This window comes from Gopherus flavomarginatus, chromosome 7, assembly GCF_025201925.1.
Source record: "Gopherus flavomarginatus isolate rGopFla2 chromosome 7, rGopFla2.mat.asm, whole genome shotgun sequence".
NCBI lineage: Eukaryota > Metazoa > Chordata > Testudines > Testudinidae > Gopherus > Gopherus flavomarginatus.
Genome location: NC_066623.1, coordinates 102,821,521 through 102,835,999, shown reverse-complemented (window position 1 = coordinate 102,835,999; position 14,479 = coordinate 102,821,521). Strand labels below are relative to the sequence as shown.

Below are 14,479 nucleotides of genomic sequence, written 5' to 3'. Positions count from 1 at the left end.
GTACTCAATGAGCCCCTCACTGACTCTCTTAATTTACCACCTGTTTTCCGAGTCTTTAGCGTTCACCTGCGCCATGTTTTCAAGTGTCACCCCACAACCACAAGGACTAGAAATCTACTATTTTGAAAAAGCAGCAAAGAATCCTGTGGCACCTTATAGACTAACAGACGTTTTGGAGCATGAGCTTTCGTGGGTGAATACCCACTTCCTCAGATGCAGACTACTATTTTGAGAAGACAAAAACCGAGATTCTCCCACAGTAACAGAAATTCAGGAAGTGGAGCTTTAAGAAAAGTCATCAGACACAAAATAAAATCATGACACTTGGCAACATTGCACTAATACCCTTCTGTGTGAAGGGAGAAAGCTTTATTTGGGAATGGGAGATTCCCTGTTCCCCGCCTTTCCCCGTTCTCTTATCACTAGACCATGCAGCTATATATTTATGTACACAAGGTTTACTTAACCCTAATGACAGTTGCACAGCATGCTGCACTCAGTTCTCAGCTATGGCTGCACAGTACACTCCCGGTTATCCAAATGCCTGGGGGACATCCAAAGCTTTCAGATAACCGGATGTTTGGATAAATGGAAGTGCTATTAACTAATGTAGGGCTACCTGGGGGACACACTATGGATTTGGATAAGTAGGATTTTCAGATACAGGGAATTCAGGTAACTGGAATTATATTGTACTTACATAAAGCTAGTCTACCCAAAGGGTGGGAAGGCTGTTGGTTTTGACTCCACTGGCATCAACAGGTGCATCGTGTGAGTAAAAGTATGGAGGACTGAGCTTGCCAAATGCAACACCATAGTGCCTAATTTTTAAAGGAACCTTAACTCAACTTTCCTTTTAGCAGCCACACATAATCAGACACAATTCATTTCAGGCATAGATGAGGGCATGTACATGTCTAACTACTTATCTTGCAGGCACAAAATGGGATACCAAGATTATGAACAATATGCCCGAAGTGTTTTGGACAACATCTTACTGCACCAACCTGACAGCAAGCTTCTGCCATACTTCTCAGCAACCTTCACACTGAAACCGGCCTAGGTCATTGTCATTCTAAACAATTCAAACAAATGAAATGATCAGCTACATAGTGAGGCTGGCATACACTGAGACAATGGCATATATCAAGGCAACCCAAATCAAATCTGAATTGCCTACAGAGTCATGTGTGATAACATGAGATTTAAAAAGTCTAAAATTAATCAGGTTAAACTTGATGCTTTACATTAACTTCTGTGCCCTCTGTAAACACAGACAATTAAAAGAGCTCTTCTGGCATAAATGTAATATGTATATTATGTGCTGCCACAACAGGTAAATAGGAATCTGAGCATATTTCTTATTACAATTAAGTGGTTACATTTCCTTTGACCCAGAGTGGTCAGTGTAGCTCCATTAATAGGAGTAGAGCTCAAAACTTGTAAGCCAGCTGAGGGTCTGGCCCAGGAGGTATATAACTTAAGTTAATTGATAACTAACTTCTACAACAGTTAGTAATATCCTGCTCACTGTACATACTTTTAAAGCCTGCGTGAATTATAAAAGAAACCATTTCAAAGGTTTCCCCACACTTTAACCCATCACTGATTAATTTATTTTCAGTAGTCCATCGCCACATGGATGCTAATTTCTGAACTAACTAGAAACCCACCAAATACCAAAGGAACCACTGTTCCAAAAACAAGGTTGAAAGTAACCAGCCAGATGAATGTAGTCCAATGTCAAGATATCACTTCAGGAAACCTTTTTCTTACATCAGTTCCAACATCCGCAAGATGCCCGACAACTCCTAGGTAATGCTTATGTGAAAGGGTCTTGGGCCTCATGGTATCTCCACAAAGCCAGATCTGTCCAGCTTGTATTTAACTTTTCTCCTAATGAAGAGTGGGCAAAGAAAGCTCCATGAAAATGTTATCAAGGTGAGTCACCATAACAGATCCAATAGATATTAAAATTTTCAGTGTCAGAAAAAGTTCACAGCTATGCCTGATGCTGCAGTTCTAACAGTGAGGTAAACACTCACCCTCCAAGTGACTTATATTATGTGGTATGGACTAATTCTTCTAATGAGGAACCTCATAGCCATCTTAGAGGGGAAGATGATGCCAGTAAGCTGTGGAGTCTTTGGTGCTTAGTGTTTTCAGATAGATTTATCTCTTGAATAAAGTAACAAACCGGTTAAGTCACCACTGTTTTTTTTTAGGAGTGAATCGAGCGATGCCGTCTAAAGCTAAACAGACACTGCACACTCAGAATCTTCTTTCAAAACATCATCATTAATGCTGCTTAGTCCAACATGTCTTAGTTTTGCAACACCTCTCATCTTTAACTAGCCTCTGTCCTTAAAATTAAATCATGATCCACATACTGCTCCCATTGATTTGTACAGGACCTTGATCAGGTTCCAGGTGGATTTTTGCTCCTGAGAAGCAGGAAGGTGACACAATTTTGTACATACATTTTTCATCATAGAGAAAGTTACTAGATAACTAGTTCCCAAATTGCTAGACTACATCCTCTGCTCACATATACATTTGAAATTTTTGCTAATATAATATTTAGGTTTATTTTTTAAAGTGAGGTTTAGGGTCACACCAGGACTAAATCTCTATGTATATATATAAAAGAAAGTCATGGAGTCCTTTGAGGAAAATGAAGAGATTTTTAAATGCTTAGTGGGCTGCCACTCAGTCGCTTCCAGATTTCCCCAGTGCAGCAATTGTCTGTGGTAATGATTGCCCTGGACTGATGACAGTAAAGGAGAAAACTAAAGCTACATTCAGACAGAGGAATGAGAAGTGTAGTGAGTTGAGTATAAAAGAAAACAGTGGCTTACAGCTGTCCGGTGCAAAAAGCAATCTACATAAGGCGCAAGACTCAAGAGAGTCTATCATTTGACTTCCAGGATTCCAACAGCCACGTAGGCTAAATGAAATCTGTCTGTCACGTGGCACCAGTAGGACTTCTGGAAAGTCACTGCACCTGTGTGAGCTATAGAAAAGTTCCTAATCTGCCCCATCATCCTTGCTGGCAGAGTTCTCCCTGCTTTCATAGAAACAATGCTTGACTGAGAGCCGGTTGACAAAGTTTAGGTGGCTAGAGCTTTCCTGACGTAGTCCCCTGCCAAGCAAAAAAGGCTGTTTTATGCAGAGCACCCTGCATTCATCAATGGTCTGAGCATCTTCCAACACAGCCCAACTATAGGATATAGGGGAAAGGGCCTTTGCTGTGCAGGAGGCAAAATGGAAAGGCAGGTCTGTCTGGCCCATTACTCAACCACCTGCATGCAATCAATGCACCAGGCAACTGTTGGTCCAGTTTGTCCACAAGTCTATAGATGGAGTAACAGGCTATCTACAAACTGACCTGGCCAAGGACATTCCCTCATGAAGGATCAATTCAGTCTGTATAATAGCCAGACATGGATCCTCCTGCACTAGTTTGCCTCAATCTATGTTTCCCACTCTCCAGGAAAACACTGCCGCTCAGTTGTACTGTCATGCTCCTGTCAGTTGTACTGCTGCAGTGAGGCCTCCACTCTGAAAGTCATCATGATATTAACATGAGCTGGAGAATATCCTGTGTCTGCTCTCCAGGGACGGCTGTGTGTGTATTGGTTGCTTTTGCACCCTATCCTGAGTGCACATGCTCTAGTCTACAGCCCTCCCGGTACTATGTTATACTGTAATCCTTCCTGCCATAACTAATGGCAGTTTGCCTACACAGAATTTTTGGCTGGCTTCTGCATCTGGGCTTCAGGTAGCAGACACTCTTTCCTTTTGCTATGCATTACTGCTGCCAAATGCTGCTCTGTTCATGGGGGAGAAGTGTCAAAGACTGTTGGCAAAGATAAAGGAATATATAATTGGGCAGCGCTTAATATACAGGTGGAGCTAGACACTCCTATCAAGAGGAGGGACCTCCCTCCTCTGCTATAAATCTTTTCTACAGTGAGCTAGAAGCCAGACTAGCTGATCATGATGGTCCCTTCTGATCTTGAAGTCTATGAGTAACGTGGATGATTTTAACCTTTATTTTTGGCACTGAGCAATGTCCACAGATTTTACGTCAGAGTTTTATTCATTAACAGAAATAAGCACCTTACTTAGCTGGTCTTTAAACTAGGTCATCTGAAAAAACAAAAACAAACCCCCCCTCTGTCTCCTTCCTCATCACTCTGTTTAGACAATAAGAGGATACTCCTTGAAATAGTTAGGACAGCAAGCAAGCCAGTCAAGAGTCCCTAGTCATCCATCCTCTTGGTTATTTGTTGTGTTTCACCAGAAAACGATATGCCCACAGGTCTGGTTAGAGTTCTGTCAGGAAGGAGTTAAATCACACAGTTGTTGTGTAGCTATAACACTGTAGAGATACACTGGGGAGGTGGGGGGAATCAATCTAAGATACGCAACTTCAGCTATGAGAATAGTGTAGCTGAAGTCGCTGTATCTTAGATCGAATTAAAATTACTTACTTTGCGTCCTCGCGGCGCTGGATCGACGGCCACGGCTCCCCCATCGACTTTGCTTCTGCCTCTCGCACTGCTGGAGTTCAGCAGACGACGGGAGAGCGATCAGGGATTGATTTATCACATCTATACTACACGCAATAAATCGATCCCCGATAGATCAGTCGCTACCCACCGATCCAGCAGGTAGTGTAGACATGCCCTCAGCGTCCCATGCTTACAAAGTTTTAGAACTCTGATAACAAGGAACGAAAGGTAAATGTGTAAACAAGCAAGACACATGACGTGGTCTGTTTCAAAAGATCTTCATCCAGGTCTAATCATTCAACCTGTAATTAATTGACAGCCAGTAAAATGAACCCTTTTCTGCCAGCTTTTCAATTAGTTTATTCCCAATGATCCCTCTGTAATAAAGATGTGACTCCTTCTTTTAAGTGTTTACCGTTCTCCCCACATCAAGATAAACATTTTATTTAGTGATGGGTGGAAAGGTGGGTTAGGTTCCCATAACTATTCACACTTACATTAAAGTTAAAGGAAGCACCTGAGACAGGCTACTGTTCTTATTTCCATCTGGCTGTCTCAGAATAAATGTTTCACATCTAGGCAAAAAAAAAAATTAAAAAAAGTCTAGGTAATCTCCTTCTCATTGGTAATTTGCTCTCAGAAGGAGGTTGATTATGTATTTAAACAAGGGAGTCTATACAGAACTAAATCCTGGAAAGTTAATAGTGGAGAAAGCATGTTTTTAATGGAAATTTCAAGAATATTTTATATTCTCCCACCTCCCCCCGTATTTATTCACACTGGGAGAAGTAAATATGGCATCACAGGGTTTTAAAAAAAGAAAAAGTCTGGGAATTTGCCCTGCTTTGAGCAGGGGGTTGGACTAGATGATCTCCTGAGGTCCCTTCCAACCCTGATATTCTATTCTACTGCAAAAAAAGGAAAGTTTTACTAATTTTTATGAATTACCTCCAAATCAGAAGAGCCTAAGGACTTGTCCCCTTGTCACTCTGTATGTTATGGGCCAGGTTCTCAGCTGGTATAAATCAGCACAGGTCCACTGAATCCAATAATTTGCACCAGCTGAGAATCTGGTTCAGTGTCTTTACTACTGCCTCCCACCACAATAAAATAGATCACTTTTTTCATTACAGTTCTAAACAGGAGTCACTACTCTTCATTTTACTAAACAACTGAATATTCATCTTCTTATATTTGTCCCATCTTTGCCCGATAGATCACATTTCCTTTCACTGAAATACCTTCTTTGCATCACAAATCAAATGAAAGCAAGACACACTGAACTAAAACAAGCCTTTTTCTAAGGAGCTCAAAGGTATAAAATGAAGATTAGATGGGAATCAAGAGCTCATGAACACTGCAAAATTTTACTGGATTCTCTTCCCTGGATGAGATTATATTAAGAGGGTAATTACTCTTCTTCTGCCAGCTGGTCAGCAGATAAGTTCCTTCCCTTGAAAGTAATAACTTCTAATCTTTGTTAGTGTATTCGCACATGGTAGTTGTGTCACAGAATAATCCCCCAGCAATCCTGAAATTATTATTAATTTGAGTATATGTGTAAAGACCTTCCACACAAGTGCATCATGGTTACAGGTTATATAATTGTCTTACTACGTTTTACCGGCTCTCTGCATCTGCACATGATTAAGGAAGACTCAGACTCCTTCCTTCAGCTGTTCAAATTATGCTCTTACTTTCAAATGTTACTTAGATATACTAGAATATTCACCATTCCCTTTCTGCTCCCACCTGAAATAATCAGCATCAAAAAGACATCAAGGAATAGTTACACTGCATACATTATCCACCTCTAACATCGGTTGTAAATTGGTGCTTTGGTAACATATGTCAGATAATTCCTGTAGGGTTCAGGACTCCAGCCTGCAAAACTTTACTCATTCAAGTAGTACTTGCTTGTGCAAGGAGTGCTGTTAGAGTCAACAGAACTCACATGAGCAGAGTTGGAGGATTTGACCTGTAGGAATCATTTCACCAAGAATTTAACCTTCTGTTTAGAAGAATGAGGTAAGTCAAGCTAGTTTATATCTTTCTACTTATATCAGTTTTATATAGAGCATATCAAATATTTTATTTTTTCCAGATACAAGAAGATTAAGCTTTCTGCACTAGTCTGTATTCCTGTGGGAATATAAAGAGAAAACCATGTCTCTCTTCTTAATATATTAGTGCCTAGTAATGGAGACCAGATGATCAATAAACTACGTAAAAATTAAATCAAACTGACAGTCTTCAGAAAAATGTGCTCTAAGCAGAAACAATTGTTTTAAAGACTGTGGTGTCTAGAATATTAAAATCACATGCTTCTGTTATTAATTTATTTGTTGGAAGCCAGTCGACTTTTCCTGCATGCGTCAAATAAATAGTCAGCCTTATACAAAACTATCTTCAAATGCTAGATGTTTCAGCATGCAAGATATTTTGAAAGAAACTGTTGACAATGCCATACTTTTCTTTAAATGCCAAAGCAGAGTTTCTCTAGCAAAGCAAATCAACAGATTTCTAGATATATTACTATGAGATGTCTTAAATCACTTTCTTCAGTGCACACACAATACTTCACGGAAATAGTTATTTTTTATTCTATAAATACATATGAGATGTCTGTACTTCGAAGGGGAAAGGGAAGACTGGACTAGAGCAAATGATGTATCCCAACAACCAAAAGTAACCTACAATGCCCATCCTTTCCTTCTCAGCTGTTTCTAAACGTCATGAAATGTGCTTAGACATTTGTTATGATGTGCTTAGTTGTTTGTTACACAGCACCCATCTCCATCTGTAGCTGTCTTTGAAGCTTACAAAAGGTGAGTAAGTATGGCTATTCAGAGGGGATAACTAAAGCACAGGAAGTTGATTTCCCCAAGGATACACAACAAGTCTGCACTGGAAACAGGATTGGAACCCAGGTCTGGGATTTCTAGTCGTACATGTGATCCACTAGACCACAGTGCCCCCTGGATACTGTTTAGAGCCATATCCTTTTTTCTTTTGTTGCCAGCACAGTGTGTTGTGTGATACATCATTTTGAAGGGGGTGAGGGAGAGCTGTAATAAACCCCAAGTGTTTTCTCCAGTTTGGCACATGGATTTTATATATTTCTATGCACAGTTTTTCCCCTATGTGGGGAGAAGGGAATCGTTGCTTGGAAAAATCAACCTAAAAGCCTACCCCATTGGTTCTGTTTCCTGTCAATTACAGCTGCCAGAAAAGTTAGTGCTGCTACTTTCCAGCATCACAAAGTTGCATCTAAGAAAGTATGAAGAGAAGCAGGGGGCCTGATCCTACTCCACTGAAGCAAAACTCTCACTGGGAGCACAGTAGGATCTGGTCTCTATTTGCTTAAGGAAAAGAAATCACCTTTGCCAACCCCTCACAGCCACCAAAACACACGTGCCCATACTTTTCTTGAGTTTGCCTTATGAGTCAGGGATGGGTTACTGCAAATAGTTAACACATTCTTATCTGGTTCCACACAGCCAGTAAGGGAAAATGAGCATCTGACATAGGCATTCTGAGATTGAGAGGCTTGTTCTGAATCCTTTGCGTTTAAGTGTTAATCATCATATGACACATAATAGAGTAATGAGAGAGGGCTTTCACCTCCTGAAATAATGTCTCTGAGCCCAGCAGCTTGACACAGCATCTCAGTCAGCATTTGCAAACTATACGGTGCCTGAGGGGAAGGGGATGAGTTTGTTTTCACAAGAGTGACTTATTATGTCTTGTCCTTGCATTAATTTACACTGGGGAGGTACTATTATGATTGTGAAGGTGCTTTTAACACATTATATACATGCCTCAGGTCAGGGCACTGGGCAGTATCAATACAAATTACTCAGCACATGGTCAGAGCTCAACTGGTGTAAACTGGTGAACCTCCAATGCATTCAGTGGATTGGTGCCAGTTTACACCAACTAGGGGTCTTTTAATGCCACAACCTGGCCTGATTCAAGAGGAAGCAGGGCGTGGTTTCTTTATCGGTGTAATCTCTCTATGAAACGCCTATCACCATATCAAAACAAGGCTTGGTAGCTAAACCTATTACAAGTAAAAACTGTGATTTCATCAGTTTCCTGACTTAATCTTGCGTACCCCCCCCCGCCCCCGATCTCTTTCAATGAGTTTTCTAAACTTGAGGCAGGCCTGTTTCTTGCTTAATGAGACCTATTGCTACTGTGGGAGATGAGTGTTTGTCAGCAGTGGGGCATATCAACTACTTTATCTCACTCTTTTCAGCCTCTTACACTGAGCTGTATAGTACCAAGTCCACCCATAAGACCAATATATTTCCCCCTTTTTTGCTTAGTTACGGAGATATACCCGCTCTGTAGCCTGAAAAAACCTAAAACCCTGAAGACAACAATCTGGAAGGACAAATCACACATTATCTCCCAAACTGTAACCACTGCTTCCCCTCCCCCCTCGGTTCTTGTACTCTGCAGAGGGACACATACTACATGTTCCCAACAGACTAAATCTGGGATGGCACCTTTCAAACTATTGTTTAGACAGAAGCAAAATGAAAACCATGCCTGTTCCCCAGGCTGCTCCTAAAGCTAGCAAGGGTGGGAGATGCTGTGTTTACATACTGAGGACAGACAGAAGCTCCGCTCACTGCTGGGACATCCATTTTATTTGGATTGACACCAGGACTACTTTGTGTTTTCAATACATCGCTGTGGCTTTCACGGGGGGGGGAGGCTTTCGAAAGCCAACTCAAGCCACGTTCGTTGCCCCAGTGGCCTTTAGCAACATCTTCGCAACTTTGTCCCTACTTTGGAAACAAACCCCTCGGGATGGGGCTTTGGTTTGGTCACAGTCAGTGTAAACTGCCACTCTAGCAAATCTCTGCAGTGGTTTTTTTTTTTTTTTTTTTGCATAATTTTTTAAACAGGGCGGGCAGATTGGGACTATACAGCTGTCTGCACAGGAGAAAAAGAGAGAGGACAAAAAGCTCTTGCAAAAGCAGCAAAACTGGAAAATGCGAGGGGGAGGGGGGGAAGAAGTCAGCAAGTAAGATGCATTTGCAAAAAGCAAAAAAAAAAAAAAAAAATGCAACCCCCAAAGCTTTTCCTTTTCGGTTTCAGCAGAGAGTTGAGCTGCAAGGGGGGTAGGGCGGGGGGGAGAGCAGAGAAAGAGCCGCGGAGCTGCCCAAGAAAGTACATGAAGCACCAGAGAGAGAAGAAAGCTGCGGGTCGGCGACGCTCACCCATGAAAAGGCAGAGGAGATCCAGGCAGACGAGCAGCCCGTTCTTGCTGCTGCTCTTGGCCGGGTTGTTGTTCAGGGCAGGGCTGCCGCCGTTCTTGCTCTCCGGGGCGATCGCTTTGTCGTACTTGTAGTTCTGCATGGTCTGGGGGGGGAAGCAAACCCGGTCCCCAAGCGGCAATCCAGGCGCTGGAGCGGCAGGGGCGCGCTGCCCGGGCTGGGCTCGCGGGAGGCGCTCGCTGGTGGACAGACTTTGTTTAGGCTGCTGCATAAACTTCTTCCCGGCGGGGGAAAGCAGGGGAGGGACAGAGGGAGGCGAGAGGACGTTTGTGTTCGTCTCAAATCGATCAATGTCCGGGCGAGGGGGGAGAAAAATACAAGGGGGGGAAAATGCGACCGAGAAAAAGTTGGCCAAGTTTGAAAATCACCAGGTCCTGGAAGGGGGGGTGTCGTAGTAACGGCACCGCAGCCAGCTGTGGATGCTGGCTCAATGAATGGAACTTGGGATCTTGCAAAGCAACTTCCCCAGCCGGTTTAACACAAAGCTCTGCTTTTGATTGGGGGCTGCAGCTTCTACTGCTGGCAGGGGCTGGTGTCTGGACTTTTATTTCACCAGGTCCTTTCCACCCCTTTAACACCACACGCACACACACACACACAAAGAAAAGAAACCCGAAGTCACTCTGGCGCTGATGGGCTATCCAAGTACAGCCCCTTCCTGATGCTGACATATACATATGATAATTAACTCCACATTTTTTTTTTTGGTAGAGGGAAGAAAAGCAACAAAAAAAAATAAATAAAAGTCATGAAAAGCTTCTCTCCAAGCAGAAGGGAGCCCCTAGTGTTCACAGTCCACGTGTAAAAGGAAAAGAAAATGTTTTCAGACTGGAGGATTTCCACATTGGGGGTGGGGTACGCGGTGGCAACTGCCTCTTTAAATCTCTCCAGTGGGTTTTTCTTCTGATCCGCTCTACAGGTGAGGTGTGCTAAGATCAATCCCCTCTGACGGAGCACTCTGTTGTGCCCTGTGATCTAATATAGGGATTATTGTGAAACCTCTTTGCAAGCACCCTGCTATGCCAGACCACAAACAGGGATACAGAAGCAGGTTTGGGTCTCAACTGCTCTTGGGGGCCTGGACACAACCACTGCACAGTATGTAGGGAATAGGTTGACCACAGACATCCCTCCTGGCAGCCTAATCCAATGGCATAATCCCTCCACAAAGTTGGCTGCTTTGCCCTGCTGCAGAAGGAATGTTGTGTTAATGAAGCTAGAATAACTAAAGCATTTGGATTTTTGGCTTGAACAGTCCCAGAGTTACAAGGCTGCACACACAGTATTTACCCAAGATTATTACCTCTGTTGATCTTAACTTTGATCTGATTAAAAATTGCCTAGGAAGTAATGGAAATTCTACCTTGGAATCCTGACTGGCGGGATTGTAATTTTAACAACCCTGAGTTGAAGGCAGGGAGACTAAGGTATGAAGATGCTTGAAATTGAATTAAAAGGACACTGTTAAGGACGTGTAAGCAATGTCGTTGTAGCCAGTCAGTCCCAGGATACTAGAGAGACAAGAACAGGAGCCTGTCATTATGCAAGAGAGACAAGGAGGGTGAAGTGATATTTTTTATTGGACCAGTTTCTGTTGATGTGAGATAGAAGCTTTTGAGCTTACACAGAGCACTTATGCTTAAGGATGGCACCTGCCCACACCTTTTTCCTTATGCTGGAGTGGTCCCTTCAGTCCTTGCACAAGCAAAGCACCCACTGGACCAAACCCTATGTTAACTTACATCCTGTGCAATCCCAGTGCTTCCAGTGTGCACTGAGGGGGACTGGTTTTGTTCTAGTTAATAAGAAGCAACTCTGAAAAGAGCAACCCTACAATAACAGGCTTATGTATATTCTGGGTAGGAGGGTAGTAAGTTTCCAGTGAGGAAACATGTCTAGGTCAAGCATCCAAGTGTGCTATTTCCAGTAACATAAAAACAACAACGTCTGAAAATTCTAAGGAACACTCACATGAAGGTCAAGGGGATTATTGTATATGAACGACTTCAGGATAGCACCTCCAAAGTTCCCTGTGAACCTATTTAGACAAAGCCCAAATGCGCCTGAAACTCCATGCATATATATTTCCTGTAGCATTGCAGACAGAGCCGGTGCTTCCATTAGGCGACCCTAGGCAGTCGCCTAGGGCGCAAGAATTTGAGGGGCGGCATTTTGTGTGCTCCCCATGGGAGCTTCCAGTTCCGCTCCCGTCGCGCCATCAGAGAAGGACCTTCTGCCGATGTGCCGCGGAAAACAGCGGCAGGCAATTGAGCAGCTCAATGACTGCCGCTGTCGCCTGTGGCATTTCGGCGGAGGGTACTTCTTCGGCGGCACGATGGAAGCAGAACCAGAAGCTCCCGTGCACCCCGTGGGAAGCGCACAAATTGCCGCTCCCCCCCCTGAATTCTGCCTAGGGTGCCAGAAACTCTGGCGCCGCTCCTGATTGCAGATAATGGTAAGTCTGCATCCATACACCTCTGGCGAAACCCTGCTTGCCTTACTCATTCTCGCAGGATTTGTTCTCTAGTGTTTGGTTTGAGTATCAAATTTACTCTCATTTTTTACATGAATTCATTATCAGTTGTGATTTGGCAGGTACCGCTCCTATGCCCCAGTACAGCCTACCTCAGTGGCTCTCAACCTTTCCAGACTACTGTACTCCTTTCAGGAGTCCGATTTGTCTTGTGTACCCGCAAGTTTCACCTCACTTAAAACTATTTGTTTACAAAATCAGACATAAGAATACAGAAATATCACAGCACACTATTATGAAAAATTACTGACTTTCTCCTTTTTACCATAGAATTATAAAATAAATCAAATGGAATATAAATATTGTACTTACATTTCAGTGTATAGTATATAGAGCAGTATAAACAAGTCACTGTATGAAATTTTAGTTTTTACTGACTTCGCTAGTGCTTTTTATGTAGTCTGTTGTAATACTAGGCAAAAATCTAGATGAGTTGATGTACCCCCTGGAAGCTACACGGATCCCTGGTTGAGAACCACTGGCTTACATGGACCTTACAGCTGCATGCAAATGTCTTCCTTTATTCTCCCACTGGAGTAGAAGCCATTTCTATGACACAGTGCTTCCTACAATGCACTCATCTGAGCTGGGGGGGGGAGGTGTGTGGGAAGGTGTCATAATTTGCTGCTGGCCTACATCACAAGCTAATTAGTTTCTCTGGAGCAAGAGGAAGCCTCCAGGGAATTGTGGGGTACAGTGTCTTCAGGGACTATTTCAGGGTTCCTTGCTCAGGCCTGTTTTTAAAGGCCCCGTCTAGTCCTAAGAAATTTGCAACTGGTTCACAATAACAGTTAACAGTATCCAGAGAGTTTCTTGCATCAGTGTTAGACACTTAGGAAAACAGCAAGAGACTTACCACTGACTGTAGACAAATGTGTCTTTTCTGTTTGGTAGCTCATGGCCTACGAGATGAGTTCATTGGTTAAGAACACTTTGTTTGAGCCTGCATTAGGTTGTTTCAAAATATGTTGACTGTAGATTATCCCAGTTTAGAATTCTCCAGGTTAAATTCAATTACCTTTTTAAAGTGGGTGGATGGGAAACTATTATTGTAACAGTGAATTTAAAAAAAGGAGGCTTTTCTTGTACTTCAAGAGAAAGTGAAGGGGTGTTTCAATGAAAGTTTTTCATTTCCATTTACAAGACCCTTCAGGCGATTCATGTTTATGTTTTTATAACAAAATGATTGTGTTGTTAATTAATGCATGCACTTGCACACAAATTAGTCCAAATTTTGGATTTTTTTCTTAAGGAAAAAGATGCTACAATTCTCCATTGTAAAGTGTGAACTGATCAAACTGTTAGCACTGAAAAGCAGCTTTAAGGCTTTAGTTAATAAAATGCCAGAGAGATTCATAATAATTTGGTATGTTGTTTATTCATAAATTCAATTATTTAATAAATTATGCATTATCTATCATTTTAGGGCCCAATCTTTCATTTCTCCCATACTAAACTTCATTTACTTCACTAAGTCACTTGATTTACACCAGCAGAGAATTTGGCCCTGGATGTTTTGGGGACCTTGTCCTGATCTCATTGAAGTCAATAATAAAACTCATCAGCTTCAGCAGAGGCAGGATTGGGCACTGGGTGTAAAAGGAGTTCCAGGTTAGGCTTCATCAGAGTATACTATGTTCACAGCAAAGGTCATTACTGACCAGAATTGTATGAAATTGTTTAGCAGGAATATTTTAAACAGACAATTACATTTCATTTATTTAATCTTGATATTTTTAATGAATAATTTCCTGATAAAATAACTGAGTTTAATCACTAAAAACTTCCCATTCAGTTATATTCACTTTAAAATTAAGAGAAGCATGAGTAGTCATTACATTTCAGCACAAAGTGGTTTCATTCAATCTCAAATTGACTCCAATTTGTACTTTTTAATGTGAATTTCTTTGTAAAATTTATAGAAAGCTTTCAGAAAGAAAGACACTAGATAAATGCAGGATATAATCTATCTATCATTTCTTTTACTCTTCCGTTCTCCTATCTCACTTCTTCTCCCATCTTTCTCCTTGGTGTGCCTCTTTATCTCCCACTCTCAATTTCTAAAATATTGTTTGAAATTTCAGATGGAGAAAAGCAGAAGTGCAAATCAAGGTGACTCAGACCTGTGGAACTCATTT

At 42.0% G+C, this 14,479-nt stretch overlaps 1 protein-coding gene across 1 annotated transcript in view; it reads right to left on the bottom strand.

Moving 5' to 3' along the window:
* PLPP3 (phospholipid phosphatase 3) overlaps positions 1-10,370 on the bottom strand; it is a 72,709-nt gene extending 62,339 nt beyond the window's left edge. Inside the window, exon 1 of the mRNA XM_050962062.1 lies at positions 9,752-10,370. Within this exon, the coding sequence (XP_050818019.1) occupies positions 9,752-10,019 (268 nt within the window). The 5' untranslated portion in view covers positions 10,020-10,370. The remainder of the gene's footprint in view (positions 1-9,751) is intronic.
* Positions 10,371-14,479: the final 4,109 nt, after the last annotated feature.